Here is a 20,924-nt window from a genome sequence, read left to right as displayed (position 1 = left end):
CTCCACCCCCTCCCGGCGAAAAAAATTTGCGTAAGCCACTGATGATAGGGACCTTCCAAAGTCAGGGTCGTCGCTTTCGCGGCTGTTGTCCGTGGAAACATCGTGGTTACAGGCGCTTGTTCGTGCAGATTTAGGTTCGCCTCTCGCATGCGGGCTATAGAATGGCCAATTCCAAATCGCCGAGCTTTTGGAGCGACATGTTTTCGAATCAGAACAAACTGAAATCGCGCATGGTGCTACCGCGCCATCACGTGCAAAAGCATGGTTTCCTTTTCGAAGAGATGGCTTGGCTTGTCTATCAGCAGAACAAGGACGCCAGGAGCAATCAATGACTTGGGAGCGTACTTAAGGAAAAAAAGCCAAATAGGTCTAAGAAAGGTATGTCAGCAACGCACAAATATTGCAGCAGCGAATAATTTTCAAAAGTGCTTGAAAAAGGTCAAAATGTATATGGGTGGAGAAACTGGGCGAGCGTGTACTGGTTCATGTTTCAAGGGCAGCGCATCGGAAGCACCCACTCCTGCGAAAAGCCGCCCATAGTTCTGCTTTCCCAGTTTTCGAGGCGGGCTATTGGCATCCCTCCCAGTCCTCAGTGTTGCCGGCGTGGGGGCTCCTCCTTATTTAGAGATTGCTCAGATCTAAGAATTCACCTTAGAAAAAATTTCACGCGCTTTTCGAAGTAACCGCTGCAGGTATAAACACTTGCGAGGATGAGCTTTTTATTCAGCCATAAAATAAACTCTATAAATCGGTAGTCGTTTACTTTATAAGGTTAGCTGCAATGTCAAAATGGCCACTTCTACCCTGGCAGAAAGCTTGGCAAGCCAGAAACTAAAAAAGAAAGGAAAAAAATAGAGAGACACCGGTGGTGACGCCGCCTTGAAATTCTCGCACGAGCTGCCAATCACACTGTGGATTGTGAGAGAATTTTGCTAGGGGTTCTGTTCACCTTTTTCAACGGTAAGAAAGGACTGCGTCGCAATCTAGAGGAACCAAAGGGTAAATCTAGCAAGTTTCGACAACGTTCCTGCGACAAAACGGCCCAGGTATAATACAAGATTCCTTGAAATCCATCACACCATACCCATATTTCGGCGATGAAGTCACGGCGCGAAATTAATAAAGAACGAACTAGAAATGTGGCGGTCGCGGCTGTCAGTTTTCCAGCTATACGCAGTCAGTCTCATCCTCAGAATGCAGGGGCAAATACGCATATATCCACCAGCCAATAACGGTCACCCGTTTCCATGGCGTCATGGCAGAGGCACCTTCACTCTCGGCGTTGGACGGGAATTATGTTTAGGACGCAGAGTCACAGAGGGCGACGCACGTGCAGAATCATTAGGTCGTCGCCAACTATAGTACTTAAAGGTAACAACAACCGCCCAGAATGTGTGTTGATAGGCGGATGAGCATGAAAAGACGAAAATTTATACCGATAAAATCGGGCATGTTGTTTTGGGTGTAAATGTGAGTTATAATTTCAGACTGGCACGAGAAATCGTGAAATACAGCATGTCGCTACGCTTTGGTGTAAATGTCTGGTACTAGAGCCGGATGCTGACCACGTAGCCACTGATTAACGTACGTAATTCGGCTGTTATTAGGCGCCCCATTGGTGTTGTTGACATCGCAGTCTGTGTATTATACATATAGGAGCGTGGGCTTTATTTCTCTGCGTATTCGATCTGAAAAATTCCACGCTATAGCAAGCGGTGCTGCATTCGCGGCGATGAGCGGAACGGCAGAACCGTGGTCGTGGCGAGCCATGATGCCCCTTATTGCATGGCGGCGCACATTAGTGCTTTTGTACGCGTACGAGTAAGTACCCCGAGTTCTGTGGTGCCCCTGTGAGATACAAACTGACATTGGTAACGATGGAGTGGCGTTCTAAAATGGCAAGACGGACTACATTCTAACGCTACAACGTATCATGTAAGTGCTTCTTTAACGACAAGCGCCCTCTGACGGCCGAACCGCTCCGTGCACGCTTGGTACCTTCTCAAGTAAAGGTTCTCCGAGCAATGGGGGCCGCGAGTGGCAGCTCGGCGGAACAGTCGTGTCAGGAGGAAAAGGCCACCAAGGAGTTCTTCGCCTGCGGCCTCCTCTTCAACGTCATCGTGAGCAAAAGCTCGCCCAAGGAGAGGATCTGCAAGTGAGTCTGCCACCGATGTTTACACACACCCATAGAGGAAGGGATGGACGAGGAGGGATCATTGAGCGACACGATTGTAGGCAGACAATTCGGCCCAACACGTGATCGTCATGTGAGAGCGCGCGGTAGGTTTCAGCACGCTACCGGTCCGTGCGGGCTATGCACGCTCTGCAGGCAGAGCAGCCGATAAAGTGCGCATTAGTTACAGACTACCGGCAACCAAAAATTCTCGACTAGTGTGCTGTCTCTCAGAGGTCAGGTCGCGGGATCGAATCCCGGCCACGGCGGCCGCATTTCGATGGGGGCGAAATGCGAAAAGAACCCCAGGGGGTCCAAATTTCTGGAGTCCCCCACTACGGCGTGCCTCATAATCAGATCGTGGTTTTGGCACGTAAAACACCATAATTAATTAATTATTCTCTCAGAGGTCACGTGCTTTGCTGGCTTTTCGAAAAAAAAAGCGATCGGGATGGCTTCACGGAGAGAATTGGCTTGCCAAGGCTGGCTGCGTGACTTGACGCTCCCTCCCAATTTATTTACTTCCTCCATGTTTACACACGGAGCTCCCAAAAACTTTTCGATTATGTCCTCTCGAGAAGCCCGGTAATTACACCGGGTAACAAAAAGAATACAAGTTGTAATTGCCTGCAAATATACAGGGCCATTGAGCTGGCAACGCGTTTACTAAGCAGTTTATTGTCTTGATCGCTGAATTTCGCTTCTACAAGACAAGAAAGCTGTATACCTGAACTGAGGACATGAGGCGTGATTCTTGCATTCGAACAGGCCGAAATCTTGGTGTCTCTTGTCAACTAGGGGGCCAAGTACTTTTCTAATGCGAAGCATTCTTTGCTTCATTCTTGGCACTTTGTGGAACGCAGGTTCCCGTCACGCCTCGTTTACGGAAAAGTAATGTAATGTGTGACGAATGTGGGAATCAAACCTCTGCCGTCGAGCACAACAGCCGGGTGCTCGAAACATTAGGTCGCCATCGCTTTTTTATTGCTTATTGACTATGCAGGCACATTTTTGCAGTGACACCGTTAGGTCCCAATAGCAAGCCTGCTTCTCTCGTTCCAACGCCAGCCAGCTATATGAAACACTCGGTGCGTGTACCCCGTGCTACTTTGTAGGCGTCTTTCCTTGTGACAACTGGAGCTTCGACTCGCCGTGTTAGACTGCATTATCACCGGGACCGGCCCACTTTCCCCAGTACTTTCCTCGTAGCAGGTTACCCTGTAGGCGTAGAAACTGTGCGCCGTTGTACAGACTTCATGATCACCCAAGTTCATCAAGTTTTAATATTTCATCGCTACAGTACAAAAGCGAGCGTCGTTTTAAAGTACACCGCATGAAATGGGCGACCAGCGCTGGCACTTCGCGTGCCAAGAGCAGCGCCGTAACACACAGTCTTGCGAGCGGTGGAAAATCGTTTTCAGCAGTGCATGCTGCGATTTCGCGTCCTCAATTTCACCGGTCGTCTTGAGGTACAGTGGTGAGCATTGTTAGGGTGAACACCTCATTAGTATTCAAGTTGGTATAACTTCAACCTACCTTCTACTTCAGGGGGGAAACGTGCTGAATACGACGCCTAATGATGCCAATAAAATAAATAATAGTTTTCTTTATCTTGTGCTAAACATCAAGTGCTATAGGCTCGTGAATACTAATGAGGTGCTCACCTCAACCACTGTACATGGGCCCAGATTCTGGCCTGACCGGGAACTGACGTGCTTGAGAGTATGAGTGCATGCGCTTCTCCAACGCGCATCGGTATGGCCAGAGCTGGGCTGGACGCACAGAGCTCAAACGAACGCTGAACAGGCGCGCGTCTGTTATCATAAAAACGTCGTACAGTTCTCGTGGCCTCTCTATTGAATGGTGTCAGTATATCGGGTGCTTAAACTCAAGCTTTACGGAAACCTTAAAAATCGCCGGTGGCAGGTAGCATAATTCGTATCGCTGAGCCGGGTTATTCGAAGAGGCGGACATTAGCAGTCTGAAGAGTCGAAACACATATTCAACTAATTAACCAAAAGTGACTAATGAACTTCTTAGTTGATTACTTTACGACATATATTGCAATTTGCCAATTGTAGCCAGTGAGTTTGCAAGACGCATCCACTTGAAATTAATTTCCAGGATGAGACCAGTTCCGAGTTATTTCCCAAACTGTGGGATGAAATACATGGGCCTTCCAGTTACTCTTGCGCTTCAGTGTATAAAACAGCATTTTGGTAAAAATGTAAGTGGAACAAAAGTGCATTTTTACGGCGAGTTTGTTGGCGCACATCTCCAAACTGGTGTCATTCTGGAAATTCATTCCAAGTGTATACGCCTGTAAGCTCACCGGCTACAATTCGTAAATTGCAATATGTATGGTAAAGCAATTACCTAAGAAGTTAATTAGTGATTTTTGAATTAGTTGAATGTGTGTTTCGATTTCTCGTGCCACTAATGTCCGCCTCATCGAATAACCGAGCTCAATCATGAGAATCATGCTACCTGCCACAGGCGATTTCTAAAAATTCCGTAAAACTTAAAAATGAACAGCCTGTATTTAAGATGCACATTCAACCTACCGAAGCGCCTCAGTGGCCAGCGCTGATTACCTATACAAATATGTACGTACGATTGCTTAACACACCTGTTGGGCTGCTGAGCACGAGGTCGCGGGATCGAATCCCGGCCACGGCGGCCGCATTTCGATGGGGGCGAAATGCGAAAGCACCCGTGTACTTAGATTTAGGTGCACGTTTAAGAACCCCAGGTGGTCCAAATTTCCGGAGTCCCCCACTACGGCGTGCCTCATAATCAGATCGTGGCTTTGGCACGCAAAACCCCATAATTTTTTGCTTAACACACTGTCGCGGACGACGTCACAATCGGTTTTTCTTTCGCTAACGTTCGTGCATTACTAATATAGAACCCAACAATCGTCATGTCGTAAGCTGCCGTCGAACGGCCGCCGTACAAATCATGCTCCTGCCGTCATACGATCGTCTACAACGTGGTTGTAGTCGTGCAGCTGTCGTCACAGGCACGTATGCTCGCCACCCACACACACACTTCTCAATTTACAGGAACACATTGATCCAGATGGTGTCGTTTAGCGGAACCGCAAACAATGCTCGATAGCCAGGCACTTGCAAAATGCTCCACATGACCTAGATTCCCACCGTGCATGAGATCTGCATAATTCTGCTTGTTTCTGGGGTTTTACGTGCCAAAACCAGTTCTGATTGTGAGGAACGCCATAGCGAAGGACTAAAGATTGATTTTGACCAGCTGGAGTTCTTTAACGTGCACTACAACGCAAGGCGTTTTTGCATTTCGCCTCCATCGAAATGCGGCCGCCACGCTCGGGATTCGATCCCGCGATCTCGTGCTCAGCAGCGCAACGCCTTAGCGGACTGAGCCACCGCGGTGAGTAGTATTTTATTTCTCATTAACCGTAGAACTAATAGGGCTAGTATAAATATGATTGTATATTTCAAATCGGCCCTAAGAACTCACCAATATTGGGCAGTTTCATTGTGTTTGGTAAAGCCGGCTTTACAGAAAGGTCTAAAACCCACTTTCCTCCTTTAAACGGGAATAGCGGTAATATAAGAAAAAAAATATAAGCCAAAACCGCTGTAATGGTTAGTGGCGCCGAAATTAATTACCGTCTTTAAAACTGGGTCTAACTTAATGGCAAGGCGACACAATTCTTCCTCAGAAAATTTGAAAAAGTTTGTTCGCATAATCTAAAAAGTGAAATCCTTTGAGGTTCTAGCGTTCACAGAAAGCGGCACTGCTGACCGTCCGCAGTAGCGCCGTTCGTTTTTACGTCTCAATTTAAATACTACTGTCGTATCGGTCGCTGTGTCGTAGTGCTTGACTCACTGCGCAAGCGTCAAGTTTTCTTTCTACCTCCCCTTTCCGTTCCCTCTCTCTCCTGGAGTACTATATAAGCACCCTACTGTTTACAATAAACGTTGGTTTTTGCCTGTCTCGTTCCCAGGCGTGTACGTACGTTCCGTTCCTGCCGTGGCCTATTGGCGGCGGCTATGTTACAACTACAATCACCGATGTTACTTTCAGGACCGTTGTCAACGAGACACCACTTACACCGACGTGGTCACGCGATCGTTCTTTTTTTTTCTTTTTTTACGTGACCTTGGCTTGACGGGTGCAGTTTTCAATAAATGATAGAAGACTTCAACGAGTCCACTCCAAGGATTGGTTTTAAGGTCCCTAGGGAAAACGCCAGCCTCGTGAACCAAGGAAACACGATATGCGGCTAACTGGCCAAATAGTCACGGGGAAGCCGGTGGATCATCATCATCATCATCATCAGCCTATTTTATGTCCACTGCAGGACGAAGGCCTCTCCCTGCGATGGATAGTGAGAAACAAACTTTGGGGCTAAGTGCAATGACCATTGTAAATGAACAGTGTGAGCGAACAGCGTGACCCAGGTACTGAACACAGCAAAGGAAACGCATGAGTGCTGTGTGCTTCATCCTGTGTGCACTGTTTCATTCACAATCAGAACACCATGGCAAGCAACTTAACTGCTTCAAGACCGCTTGACATGCGCTCTCTATAGTCACGGAACTTTACCGATATCCTTGAAAAGAGTACATACAATCTATGCGTTGTGCCAGTACAAAATCGTTGGGCCACAACTTGTAGGCTAGCGACGAAGGGTGAAGTTGAAAACCGCGTAACGATAACTGGAAAGCAAGCTTATAGCTTTAGCGGTTAAGAGACTGGAAGGCTGCAGTGCGTATAAGGAGTAAACGTGAGCAGCTGATGTTCTTATTCAGATGAAGATAAAGAAGTTAAGCTGGGAGTCACTTCAAACTGTTCGAGCAAATGACCTCTGGTCTGCTCAAGTAATAGAACGGGTGCCGAGGAAAGGATAGTGCAGTCGAGTGCAGCAGAGGATATAGATGGAGTTATAAGAATAAATTGCAGTGTATTAGATGGAGGAATAATGTATACTGAAGACGGCTGACAATATACACGAGTACTTCTGGAGACCGCTCAGAGAGTCGTTCGTATTGCGGCTGACATAAGTGGTGCTGATGACGGGGATGACGGTGTCGCAGCGCTGCCTGCGTCTATACTTACAGGGACACCAAACGCAAATAATAAATGAAACCAAGTCAATATAAATTGTAGAAGGGCACGCATTTGGGCTGGTTGGTTCAGGATTACGAGAAGACGAAACAGCGCTTAAGAACAGGACGAAGGAAGAGCACAGTCGATGCACGATCAAAGACAATGTCTTCCTGAGGGAGTTGGGGGTGGAAATGGGGCGTGAAATTTAGCGTGAAATACGATACAAATAATATGCTAAATAAGTCAATGATGAACGAGAAAGAGACAGAATAGAGGGATATAATCAACATTTATTCGTCGAATCGTTTGAATCGCCATGGACATCGGCCTTCTCTTCTTAAGCGTCGACACTTGGTCCTACTTTTTTTAGACTGCACATACCAACGAAAACGGCTTCAGATTGCACTACTTCAGAGAGTGGCTCACTTACCTAGCTCACATAATTACACTGTCCCAGTGACCGGACCACGAGAAAGGCTAGAAACCGAGATATTGATGCCCAAATGGGGGTAGCTCACTAAGGCGAGTTTTGGAGAAAATGTCTCCCTTGGTCCACTTTTGTTAGACTGCACATACCAACGAAAACGGCTTCAGATTGCACTACTTCAGAGAGTGGCTCACTTACCTAGCTCACATAACTACACTGTCCCAGTGGACCGGACCACGAGAAAGGCTAGAAACCGAGATATTGATGCCCAAATGGGGGGTAGCTCACTAAGGCGAGTTTTGGAGAAAATGTCTCCCTTGGTCCAACTTTTCGTTAGACTGCACATACCAACGAAAACGGCTTCAGATTGCACTACTTCAGAGAGTGGCTCACTTACCTAGCTCACATAACTACACTGTCCCAGTGACCGGACCACGAGAAAGGCTAGAAACCGAGATATTGATGCCCAAATGGGGGGTAGCTCACTAAGGCGAGTTTTGGAGAAAATGTCTCCCTTGGTCCTACTTTTTTTAGACTGCACATACCAACGAAAACGGCTTCAGATTGCACTACTTCAGAGAGTGGCTCACTTACCTAGCTCACATAACTACACTGTCCCAGTGACCGGACCACGAGAAAGGCTAGAAACCGAGATATTGATGCCCAAATGGGGGGTAGCTCACTAAGGCGAGTTTTGGAGAAAATGTCTCCCTTGGTCCAACTTTTTGTTAGACTGCACATACCAACGAAAAACGGCTTCAGATTGCACTACTTCAGAGAGTGGCTCACTTACCTAGCTCACATAACTACACTGTCCCAGTGACCGGACCACGAGAAAGGCTAGAAACCGAGATATTGATGCCCAAATGGGGGGTAGCTCACTAAGGCGAGTTTTGGAGAAAATGTCTCCCTTGGTCCAACTTTTTGTTAGACTGCACATACCAACGAAAACGGCTTCAGATTGCACTACTTCAGAGAGTGGCTCACTTACCTAGCTCACATAACTACACTGTCCCAGTGACCGGACCACGAGAAAGGCTAGAAACCGAGATATTGATGCCCAAATGGGGGGTAGCTCACTAAGGCGAGTTTTGGAGAAATGTCTCCTTGGTCCAACTTTTTGTTAGACTGCACATACCAACGAAAACGGCTTCAGATTGCACTACTTCAGAGAGTGGCTCACTTACCTAGCTCACATAACTACACTGTCCCAGTGACCGGACCACGAGAAAGGCTAGAAACCGAGATATTGATGCCCAAATGGGGGGTAGCTCACTAAGGCGAGTTTTGGAGAAAATGTCTCCCTTGGTCCAACTTTTTGTTAGGACTGCACATACCAACGAAAACGGCTTCAGATTGCACTACTTCAGAGAGTGGCTCACTTACCTAGCTCACATAACTACACTGTCCCAGTGACCGGACCACGAGAAAGGCTAGAAACCGAGATATTGATGCCCAAATGGGGGGTAGCTCACTAAGGCGAGTTTTGGAGAAAATGTCTCCCTTGGTCCAACTTTTTGTTAGACTGCACATACCAACGAAAACGGCTTCAGATTGCACTACTTCAGAGAGTGGCTCACTTACCTAGCTCACATAACTACACTGTCCCAGTGACCGGACCACGAGAAAGGCTAGAAACCGAGATATTGATGCCCAAATGGGGGGTAGCTCACTAAGGCGAGTTTTGGAGAAAATGTCTCCCTTGGTCCAACTTTTTGTTAGACTGCACATACCAACGAAAACGGCTTCAGATTGCACTACTTCAGAGAGTGGCTCACTTACCTAGCTCACATAACTACACTGTCCCGGTGACCGGACCACGAGAAAGGCTAGAAACCGAGATATTGATGCCCAAATGGGGGTAGCTCACTAAGGCGAGTTTTGGAGAAAATGTCTCCCTTGGTCCTACTTTTTTTAGACTGCACATACCAACGAAAACGGCTTCAGATTGCACTACTTCAGAGAGTGGCTCACTTACCTAGCTCACATAACTACACTGTCCCAGTGACCGGACCACGAGAAAGGCTAGAAACCGAGATATTGATGCCCAAATGGGGGGTAGCTCACTAAGGCGAGTTTTGGAGAAAATGTCTCCCTTGGTCCAACTTTTTGTTAGACTGCACATACCAACGAAAACGGCTTCAGATTGCACTACTTCAGAGAGTGGCTCACATACCTAGCTCACATAACTACACTGTCCCAGTGACCGGACCACGAGAAAGGCTAGAAACCGAGATATTGATGCGGAAATGTGGGGTAGCTCACTAAGGCAAGTTTTGGAGAAAATGTCTCCCTAAATTTAGCTACTAGCTCGCTCACCGCCGTATTCAGAAATACACCCTAACTTTAAGCTCATGCTTGCATTGTTCTAAATGACTCCTAGAGTTAACGTGTCTAAGACGCTCAATGGGTTTCCTTTGGCGCGTTCACGACAGTATGTCGCCTGTCGCGAACGTAACTTGAAGTCGTAACTTTAAGCATGGGCTTCAAGTTAAGACGCATTTGTGGACACGAGGATAAGTTACCGACATAGCTTTTTTCCCCCGTAGGGCGTACAAGAACATGGAGAAGTGCACCAGGGACCTGCAGTGTGCGAACGCCGCGGCTACCTTCAACGTTCACTCCATGCGTGTGATGGATGTGCTCCTGAGCCCGTACGACAAGTACTGCCGTGGCTTCGTGGGTTCGGACATGATGAACCGCACCGTGCCGCCACCACCCGCGCCCACGACCCCACCGGTATGCGACGAGGAGCTGTACCTGCAGCAATACTTCGAGTGCGGCCTCATGTACATGTTCGGCTTGCCCGGCGCGAACGAGACCGAGTTCATGACTAACACGAGCCTTATCTGCGCGTAAGTATGGCCCTGGTGGTGTTCGACTGTTATACCCGGTGTTTCAGCGATGACTTTAAGCATGTCAAAAAAACGCTGCGCCAGGGATGACATTGTTTTTACAGCGAAGCTGTTATAGGCTAGGTTCCAGGAGATCGCGTCCGGCAACGGAAGTAGATCAACAATTTTCGGTTCTATGTGCGGGGTGGTGTGGCTCTATGAGCGTGGCGGTTTCCCGCCAGCTGTGCCTTAGCACAGGTGTCGAAACAGATGGTGGATGGCCCAGTGTTATACCTCTCGTCACCACCGATACCTCTTTCACAAGTGCCGCAATACTCGGCGGCGGCACGTCCAAACAATCGTTCTGCCGCTTTGTCTCGTGACGTAGAAATCGCGCTAGCGCGTTTATCAGCAGTTGCCCTTTGGACTCTGTATGGGACGGACGCTCGTTTAACCCCATCTTCCAGGATCCTGACGAAGCCGTGCAGTGTGCCGCGGCTAGAAACGCTGTGGACTCATACGCTGGTCTGTGACGATGGGGCGGACTTGGTGCTGCAAACGCACTACTTGGCCGTCGCGCCGGGTGAAAGCAAGACGCCGGTGTCTTTGTTGTTTGACGAACTTGCCGATGACGCTCAATATAGTCAATAATGATAATAGATAAATTCACTATAGCAATATTCACTACAGCAGACCCACCATATAGTCACAGCTTCACTGCCTTTCATCTTCACAGTAGCGGAAGGGCTCTGAATTTTTGCTCGGCCATACGTTTATACCCGCCAGCTCTCCCCGATTTTTCGTGAAGCTTACGAATTCGGGCCCGTTTTGTGATTTTACGAATGTTGCATCAAATTTTACGATGCGCTAATTTAGTTTGCGAAAATGTTCGCGCGTCGTTCGCCGTGCCTTTCGTTTCAAGGCTTGTGATGGCGAAATCAATGCATGAGGGATAATTGCTTCAAGCAAGTTTGTACAAGCCAGTTCTTGAAGCAGGTGAAATAGGCAACAGCTAAGTAGGTGAAAAAGTAAATGTGGTGAAGAGACAGTTTGTTGCTTGGCATTATTTGTTGTTCTAAGTTTGTACCTTATCGATGTGTTGCGTCTGAAGTTAAATTCTCGTTACTAAAGTGCGTGTAAATCCCTGAAAAGAGGTGTGTTCAGGGAAGCTGTAAAAAAATGAGTGGCATCTCCTCAAGACTCCCCCCCCCCCTTCCCCCGTGCGCAGGATTTTATAAATTATAATGTTCTCAGGGTGGCAGGTATGCGACGTTGCTGGCATCGGGGACATGGGAACCACTACTGGCAGTTTCTTTTCAAAGGAGAAAAAGAACCTGATAATCATCAGAAAGTGAGTCTTGACGAGCTCTTGACAGGCTTGACAACTCTACATAGCATACTATAAATGGCTTGCCATTCCTCAAAACAAAGGAATGTCTTATGCGACAGAAAAGATCTCGGCAAAACAAGAAACCTGTAAGTGTAATCAGTATATTGAGTTTAGCAAGAGCATGTGATATCACGCACAATAATTACAATCAAGCACCAGTACAATAAGTGGAGAAGAAACCTCTAAAGGACAAAGTGTGTAAGCGCACATACTATCAATGCTATAGTAACTGGATAGCATTGTAGTTAATTATTCTTTACTGCTTGCATTTTTATATAACTCTGGGGAACGAGAGGAAGAAGAAAAACTGTGGGTCTTGATTTCAATTCAACAGCCATTTGAATACAACATACAAAAATGCCGTGGTAAGCATCGGGCAACCTTGTTGACTTGAGGCAGCACACAGGAGTCTGCCATTTAATTGCAAGCTCCTAATATCCGATATTGCTTGACGCCTGCAGCCAAATGGCTGCAGCCGTCAAATACACATCCGCTGCGTTTGCATTATCCGCCGCCATAGTCTTGAGTTGCACTGGGGCGATGTGCTTTCCGAACGCTCGCTTAAGCTTTCGTGATTGACTAGCGTCGCGACGTTACGTCTGCGGTCGTCAGCACGGCAAGGCGGGAGAGCAAATTGATCACCACCTGCTGGTTTACGTAAGAGGCAAAGCAAACGTTCGGAAAGCGAGATGCTTGCGCGATCTCTCCCCTTGCTGACCTAGGGCTATTATAAGTATATGTACGTAAATGCGCTAGAACGTGGATGGAGGCACAGCTGTCGCCCCATCGCGTTTTACTACATCTACGTACAGTCCTCAGCAGAGCTTTGCACAAATTGAAGTTTCTGTTTCCTATCATAAACGAAACTGAGGCTTCAGCCATATATATGAAAACATTTCTCATCACTCCTACCTGTACATTATGTCGCCTTTCTAATTCTTGTAGTGTACAGCGTTTAGGTGGTTTGACTGACAGCTTCAAGCATTTCTATGCCTACCCAACGAGGCAACTCTTCCGTCTGTCCAGTAAGACGATCGCTGTCAAGATAGCGCCCGCAGCAGCGAGCGAATCGACCTTCGCGCTGCACTTGGCTTTAACGCGAACTAAGCGGCGAGAACACTGCCCACATGAAGATATCAGCACTCGTGTATCTCCCCATCACAGATCACTTTCAAGATAGGGCCCAATCGTCTGGCTTCAGCGCGAACTAAGCGGCGACAACACTGCCCACATGAAGATATCAGCACTCGTGTGTCTCCCCATCACATATGGCTTTCAAGATAGGGCCCAATCGTCTGGCTTCAGCGCGAACTAAGCGGCGAGAACACTGCCCACATGAAGATATCAGCACTCGTGTGTCTCCCCATCACAGATCGCTTTCAAGATAGGGCCCAATCGTCCTGGCTTCAGCGCGAACACTAAGCGGCGACAACACTGCCCACATGAAGATATCAGCACTCGTGTGATCTCCCCATCACAGACCGCTTTCAAGATAGGGCCCAGTCGTCTGCTTCAGCGCGAACTAAGCGGCGACAACACTGCCCACATGAAGATATCAGCACTCGTGTGTCTCCCCATCACCGATCGCTTTCCAGATAGGGCCCAGTCGTCTTGCTTCAGCGCGAACTAAGCGGCGACAACACTGACCACATGAAGATCAGCACTCGATTCGCCAAGATAGACAATGCGTCTGGCAGCATCGCATCACAGCGCACTAAGCTCTGCCCAGAACACAGCGCCGCTTTCAAGATAGGGCCCACGTCCGCAGCTTCGCAGCACTCGATCACAGCGCTCAAGCCCAATCGTATATGCCCACATGAAGATATCAGCACTCGCAGATCAAGCTCGTCTGGCTTCATATCTGCCCACATCAGCAGCGACTTTCAAGATAGGGCCCAGTCGTCTGGCTTACGAGATGAAGCAGCACTCGTGGGATACGTCATACTGACCACATGAAGATATCAGCACTCGTGTGTCTCCCCATCACAGATCGCTTTCAAGATAGGGCCCAATCGTCTGGCTTCAGCGCGAACTAAGCGGCGAGAACTCTGCCCACATGAAGATATCAGCACTCGTGTGTCTCCCCATCACAGATCGCTTTCAAGATAGGGCCCAATCGTCTGGCTTCACCGCGAACTAAACAACGAGAACACAGCGCGCACGAAGCTGTCAGCACTTGGCGCTCTCTGTCCCCACCGCCGATTTATTTTGAAGATAGGGCCAGCGCGGCCGCGCCATACACCTACACCGCCGGAGTACGGTTGATCACGGTTCAGAATGGTTCGACGCGGATGGATAAGGCGCTAAAGAGGAATAACGGCTTATAATGATCGGAACGTCATAAGCGCACCTGGCGCCACCACCTGCAGTACTTTGCTTGCGCCGCCTCCGCAGCAGTTCGTGTCGCCACAGCGCTGTGTTTTTATACTGGTCAGGTCAAGTTTCATCACATTGATAATGACACCGGGCTGCGTGGAGATGAGCAAGTGGCACAATGCTTACGCCCACTTAGACAACTCCCAGATTTGAGCTTCTGCGTGAATGTTTTACCATTAGTGATTGTAGAATGGAATAAGCTACCGCATGAAATTGTTAACGAACGTAACCCTTTGAAGTTCAAGCAGCTATTTAAGTTCATCTCAGAAAAATAATACTCAAGGTTATGCCACTTACAGGTTGAGAATTCAGCTTTTACCGGCGACAAAAGTGTCATTTCTTCTACTTTCATTTGCCTATTAGTAAAAATAGGAAGGTTATCGTACAATGTAACCCGTGCCTTTATTATTTACAGTTCAATAAAAAGACAACTAATGGGACTATATTCTGTAGCTTCATATGGTTGTCACTTGATGGAACGCGTTTGACTGTCAGCACTCTGTCAGACAGCACTCTGTAAGTAGACCAGTATTTAAACATGTGCCGAAACACATTGGCGCTCGACGTATATTCCCAGAAAGTGTTCGAAAAGCATTCGAGGATGACCGTTTGTGGAACGCCGACGTACTGCGTGGCGTACTCGGAAGGTGCGCATGTACAGAGGGGTCCACTGTTAAAGGGAACACCAGAGCGCGTGGCGTCTGCTCGTCGCCGCCGCCTGTCGGTGGCCGCAACGAGTACCGCGCAGGCGCAGTGAGCGTTGTGGGCGGTGTTCTTCCGTCGTCTGCTACGGTCAGCTGCCGCGCTTCGGATCGTCGCGAAGCAAGCAGCTCACGTAATTCGTGTTTATACACCAATCCAGTCACTTTATTTTCAGCTGGAAGGAAAGTGGCTGCGTTCAACCAGATAAATGCTCTTAACATCAGCAGCAAAGAGCATGCCGTCTTTTGTTCGCCTTCTCATTTGATAAAGATCTTTTGCCCGCCTCATGTAAAAACGTTTACTGTTAACGTCGATTTCCATGATTTAACGATAACTGGTGTGATGGCTCTTTATAAATGAATATGCTCGTTAAAGGCACTTGTGGATTCTTTGTGCAGCCTACGCACTGCAGCGACTTGAATATGCAGTAGTAGAAATGAGATGGGCACTACACACGGAGAAGTATTCTCTAATATAGGTGTGCCACAAAGAGACATCCACAAAAAAGTGAGCATATTTGTCTTGTAAGCTGAAACGACAAAAATACCTGCTTGTTAATATTTTGCCTCCTCTAATTTTCCTTCAGCTTTGCAATGGCTGGCTTTCAATGTGTTGCCATGCACTCACCGGCCAATGTTAAAAAGGCATGATCGGCTTGCTTCTCTACTATCCGAAGCGCGGCAGCAGAGGGTAGCAGACGACAAAAGAGCACAGCCCACAGCGCTCACTGCGCCACCGCGAAACTCGCTGCGCCTGCGTGAATCTTGTTGCAGCCAGCGGCCGGTGATGGCGCCGAGCAGACGCCACGCGCTCCGGTGTTCCCTTTAACAGTTGACCCATCTGTACATATTCGACTTCGCAGATCGACTTCTGACAGATCAACAACTTACGCCCGACACTTTCACCTCGCATACCATAAACAGTGTGTGTGGTCCCTTATCATGCGTTCTAGCATCGTCCGGAAATTGCAGTTCTCTGCGAGACGCCCAATCGCGGCTGGGAGGTCTTGAACGGCTCCCTCTTTCCAGCTGCGCCCGCATGCAGGAACTGCAGCTTGCCGCAATATCGTTCACGTCGGCGCACATTAAGTCTTTAGCTGCTTTACCACGCCGCTGTAACGCAGTTCATCTGCTTTTTTTTTTCGTGTGGCAACAGCCTTTCAGGACTTTGACTGCGCTGTCGAGTATCGCCGCTACCAGCAGCGCCCGGCGTTTCCCGTCATCTTTGGCAACGTTGCCTTAAAGTAGGCCTCCAGGCGTATTAGGGACCCCGACTAATATTCTTCAGCCTCTCAAAAGTCCCACATACAACAGACGCTATCTTGTGCTTGTATCAGGTAATGACTCAGTCTGTCGGTCCGAGGACATCCTCGTCGCCATTGCTGCATCGCGGGAACGAATCACAAAGCACACATTCATGTCCAAGTGAACGAATGGATTTCTTTCACTCGAATGCGGTTTCTCTTAAAAGTGAAGCTTTCTTTTCGACCGTCGCCGGGAAAAAAAGAAAATACTAAAGCTCGCCTTCGCGTATCCGCGGTGCCGGCGTTGCATTAGCCTCTCTACAATGCCTGGATAAAGCCTAGCATGTCACTTTGTGCGTTTATTCAATAAGCACAAACTCGTGTTTCGTCTATTTATGCGCTCACACAAAGCTTTGCCGTATATAGATTCAAACTCGTTGGATCTGCTGCACTTTTGTAGCCCGCCTTCAAGGGGTCCCAGCCTCGTGTGCAAGGCAGGTGACGATGCCGATGGCACACTGGCTGCCACAGCAGTGAACGCTACAGTAGATGCTGAAAGTATGCACCATCAGCTTGACGACATTGTGTGCACTTGACGTTGCAGGTTGTAAAACACTCGATGGAGGGTTGCTGGAGGTATCTGTGCAATCTGCTACATAATGGATGTCTGTAGCTCCTGCAGTTTTTTTTAGGATTCTTCTCGTACACTCAGCCTTTGACCTGCAACCGCACGTACGTTATCCGACGAACTCAAGGTCTTGCGCTATCATATCGCACGTGAAACTGCGATTCCATTCACAATAGCCGCCATATTTTTGTTTATTTTATCACTGCACACTTACTTTCGGACACCCAGTAGCAGCAACTCATCAGCAAACTTAGGTGGTTGTCCACTTGTTAGAGGAAAGAAATTACGCTTGCTCTACACTCGTGCTGGTGCTCTTTGACTGCACCTATCCCTTGTGTCATCAAAGCCATTGATCATCATCCGCACTCCTGCGTTTCCTTTAACAGTTGACCGCGCTGTACGCTGTGGTTGGAAATTAATTTCGTTAGTCTGAGCACTATCATTGTAACCGTCATTACATTTACCACTGCTCATTATTCGCACAACTCTCTTCTTGCGCAGCCTCATCGATCGCCACAAGGTGTGCGTGGACAACGCCAGGAAGATTAGCAACTGCCCAAATGGCATCCCCGTTCAAAATAATCTTGACTACTTCGACAACGAGCTTCGGAAGGCTCCGAAGGAGAAGTGCTCCGCCTTGGCGGCAAAGCGTAACGGTAAGACCTAGAGAAGACTATTCCAGACATAGAGAACTTTACACTCTGAATTGTCTTAATTTTAACCAAAATATCGGCTGCCCCCGTTTGCTCTCTGATTAACACCGCTTTCTTGATGCCTCTTCGGTGTTTGACGTCATTGCTGCCTACCAGATCAATTTGCGAGGCAATTTTACTGGCGCAGGCATTGCTACAAAGGTGTGTTGCTACGCATGATTTTCAGTAGACGTATTTGAGGTAGTATTTTAGCCTTTGTCTCCGATGTGTGGCTTGTTTTTACGGGTCCACATGCTTGAGAATAAACGCAATGCTTAGGAGTCCTGCTGTTTCTGGCCGTATGGTGCACAGTTCTAGCGGCTGGTGTGATCACGGATAAGATGACCAGCGAAGTAAGGATTTCTTGCCCGTGTAAATTTCAAAAGCCTGGTCGCTTTCTGATTTCAGTGTACGCTGGTGAGCTTCTGTAATGTTTGCGGATGCCTGTTCGTGTGATCACTTGTGTGCTTACGTTCATATCAAACCCCCGCGGTTAAAATGATGGCTTTACGTATGAGTTTGTGAAGCTGCTTTATCTCTTTCTTTAGGCTGATACAGAGAACGTTACCAGCCGTGGTAGCTTAGTGGCTATGGCAAGTACAAGGTGCGGATGGGATTCCCGCAATGGTGGCCACACTTCCAAGGGGGAAGTGTGGCAACCGGCAGCGAAGCATAGCGGAACGCTCATCTAACCAATGGCGGAACGCTCGGAGTGATAAATTTTCGTAACCGAACTGCTTGCGTAGATTCCACAGCGTTTCACCAGATGTATGAAATGGAGTATAGTCTTTTCTTCGGGCCCTGACAAACTCATGTGGTGTCATGTGTGTGTCTCATGTTGCATGTCTTTGCAACGCCGGCAAGCCGTGTCTTGTGGTTCAGTGTCAACGTCGGCAGCGGAAGGGCATGGGTTCAAAACCACGCTGCCGCAGGTTGCGCGAATGGGAAAAGGCGTCTCGCGCTCCGACACTCGGCTTTATTCGGAGGTGAACTGTTGGGGAAGGAGCCTGCGCCACGCCAATCCTGTCGAACTCCGTGAGCCCTACAAAACACTATAAAAAGAGGTCTGAACTCCTTCCCATGGCCTTTATTTCCTAAGTGGCATCCCAAAGCAGCTATTAAGTGGTGGGGACACCCCCTGGTTGCGGAGCAACCCCCTTTCGGGGCGTTGAGTTTCCCATCATGGCTGAGAAACCAGGCCGGACCATGTTATACCGATTTTACCGGTAAGTATCGGGGCAGCTTTCTTTTCGGTCTGTTTCCCACGGCCAATGCGGATGCCCTACAAGCAGTCTGTAATCACACAAGAGAACTCGGAGACAACGGCTAGAAATCTCTATATGGGCCTCCTTTAGAGATCGAAACCCCCTACAAGTAGCCGAGCACCACGCCGAGAGATTTGCTACCCATTGAAAACCGGCGGTTTCCTGTCGCACCAGGGTTCGAACTCATCACCTCCAGCGTACGAAGCGCATGCTCTACCTCGAGGCCATCGCTTCGTTTGACGAAGTGAAACTTTGACCTTCATTTTTTTTTTCATATGAACCAAAAGAACTAAATTAAGGGAGATGTAGAGTTTAGAAAGACTGCTTTATCGGCACTAAACTTATATAGTGTTTTTATTGCGCCTTCACACCTAATGCATCGGATAGCCAACTATAGGCATCCTTGCAGGGGTCCACACCCGAGCGACACCACTCGTGGCTGCGAGTATTGCCGGCAGCGATGGCGCAATGCGCGCCATCGCAATGTGCGCCAACAGACCCCTGTTGGTCTGCAGAAGCTTTTCCCCGTGGGTATATCGATGGACTTCACACGCTGCTTGTTGGAATAACGAAAACGCCCGTTTGTAACGTGCATCGGTGCACGTTAAAGAACCCCCGGTGGTCAAACTGAAGCAAGGTGTGAGACCGGGTTAGTTCATATTCTTGAGTAGTAGTCTTGGTAACTTGCACATGTGCGGTTGTGATCGCGTGCGCGAGGTTATCTATTCACGATTCTTTGTAATAAACGCCAGTCCGCGGCTTGTCCTCGTCGCCTATTTTGTGTTCCGTGTATGCTGTGGCGCTGGTCGGATCAATATCGTCAAACTTAACCCGGAGTCCCACTACTACGGCGCGCCTCATAACCAAATCGTAGTTTTTGCCCACTGAAAACCGCAGAGTTTAATTAATATTTAACGCTGCTCGTTACTGCACGCAGCGCGAAGACGATTCCGGAGTAGTACGGTGCCGCCGCGCTGTCCACCTCCGCGAGTACGCTGGGACGTACTTCACGTGCGCCACGGGTTCCTGGCGGCTACGTTTCCAGACCCGCCCGGCGGTTGACGAACTCTGCAGGTAAGCATGTTACGCGCGCCACGCTGCGATCTTATTCGTGATGGCTCGTGTTGAAACTGGGCCGCTGTAACATGAAGCCATTTCAATCTGTTTCTATTCCATTGCCTTCGTTAGTGCGCCGCCATTGGTGAAACATTTTGGGGGCCACGCCCACTTCGCCTGTCTATCCCGAGACGTCACGAAAACTGCGAAAACTCCCCATCTCAATATGACGGTACACACTTATTATGCATGATTAGGCCGACAAAAAACATTCCGACTTCACGCCGTTGCCACCATTAGCCTTGCACAATTGGTGAAAATGTTTTCGCGCCACGCCTAGTTCGCCTGGTATCAACGCGACGCCAGAAAGCCGCAGGAACTCACCACGTCAAAGTGACGTGTACGCACTTAAAATTCGTATATATGCGAACAAAACTGAAGTTTCGTTGGAATAGCCGGAGAGTGCCGCGTTCCGAAAGGAACAGAAGATGGCTGTACACTGATAACTCCTTTTTTTTTTCTGCCGGGGAGAATTGATTTCAGTGCGTATAATAGAAATATTGCGTGCCAGTAATGCGTTGCTGAGCCAGTTGTACGTATATTTTTATAATACGTGCTAAATATATCAAAAATATATTTAGGAGGCTATGGCCTGGTTACTTCCCGGTTATTGACATCGCTATGTCAAATATGCTTCACGGGGCATCCGTTTTGGCGGCATTTCTAGCGCATGGCGGCACGCCGCCGGCAAGGAGAGGCGAGGATAAACGGGCCAATTGGATACGCCAGCACCACTCTCTTTGCCCGGTCATATTTAGGAGGCTATGGCCCGGTTATTGCCCGGTTATTGACCTTCACTGCTCGGTACCACCGAAACCGTCTCATCTGCGCGCTCCGCGCTCCTCGTCAGCCAATTAGGCATGGAAAATCTCTCGCGGTAGTCAGTGCTATTCAATTTGAAAACAACAAGCGTAACCTCCTATACAACAGAGCGTTTTGATTGGGCTGTTGAAACAACCTTATGTGTAACCGCCCGTGCTTGCG

At 48.4% G+C, this 20,924-nt stretch overlaps 1 protein-coding gene across 9 annotated transcripts in view; it reads left to right on the top strand.

Moving 5' to 3' along the window:
* Positions 1–20,924, top strand: part of LOC119434118 (uncharacterized) — a 210,484-nt gene that overhangs the window by 128,515 nt on the left and 61,045 nt on the right. Inside the window, exons 7-9 of one of the 9 annotated variants that reach the window (XM_049658193.1) lie at positions 2,008–2,155; positions 10,244–10,549; positions 17,369–17,523. The exons of 6 other annotated variants lie outside the window; for them this stretch is intronic. In XM_049658193.1, coding sequence (XP_049514150.1) covers positions 2,008–2,155; positions 10,244–10,549; positions 17,369–17,523 — 609 coding nt within the window. The remainder of the gene's footprint in view (positions 1–2,007; positions 2,156–10,243; positions 10,550–17,368; positions 17,524–20,924) is intronic. 2 more of the 9 variants (XM_049658189.1, XM_049658190.1) reach the window with 2 other exon arrangements.

The sequence above is a fragment of the Dermacentor silvarum genome, chromosome 11, assembly GCF_013339745.2.
Source record: "Dermacentor silvarum isolate Dsil-2018 chromosome 11, BIME_Dsil_1.4, whole genome shotgun sequence".
NCBI lineage: Eukaryota > Metazoa > Arthropoda > Arachnida > Ixodida > Ixodidae > Dermacentor > Dermacentor silvarum.
The sequence above is the reverse complement of the archived record's forward strand: the minus strand, read 5'-3'. Positions and strand labels throughout refer to the sequence as shown.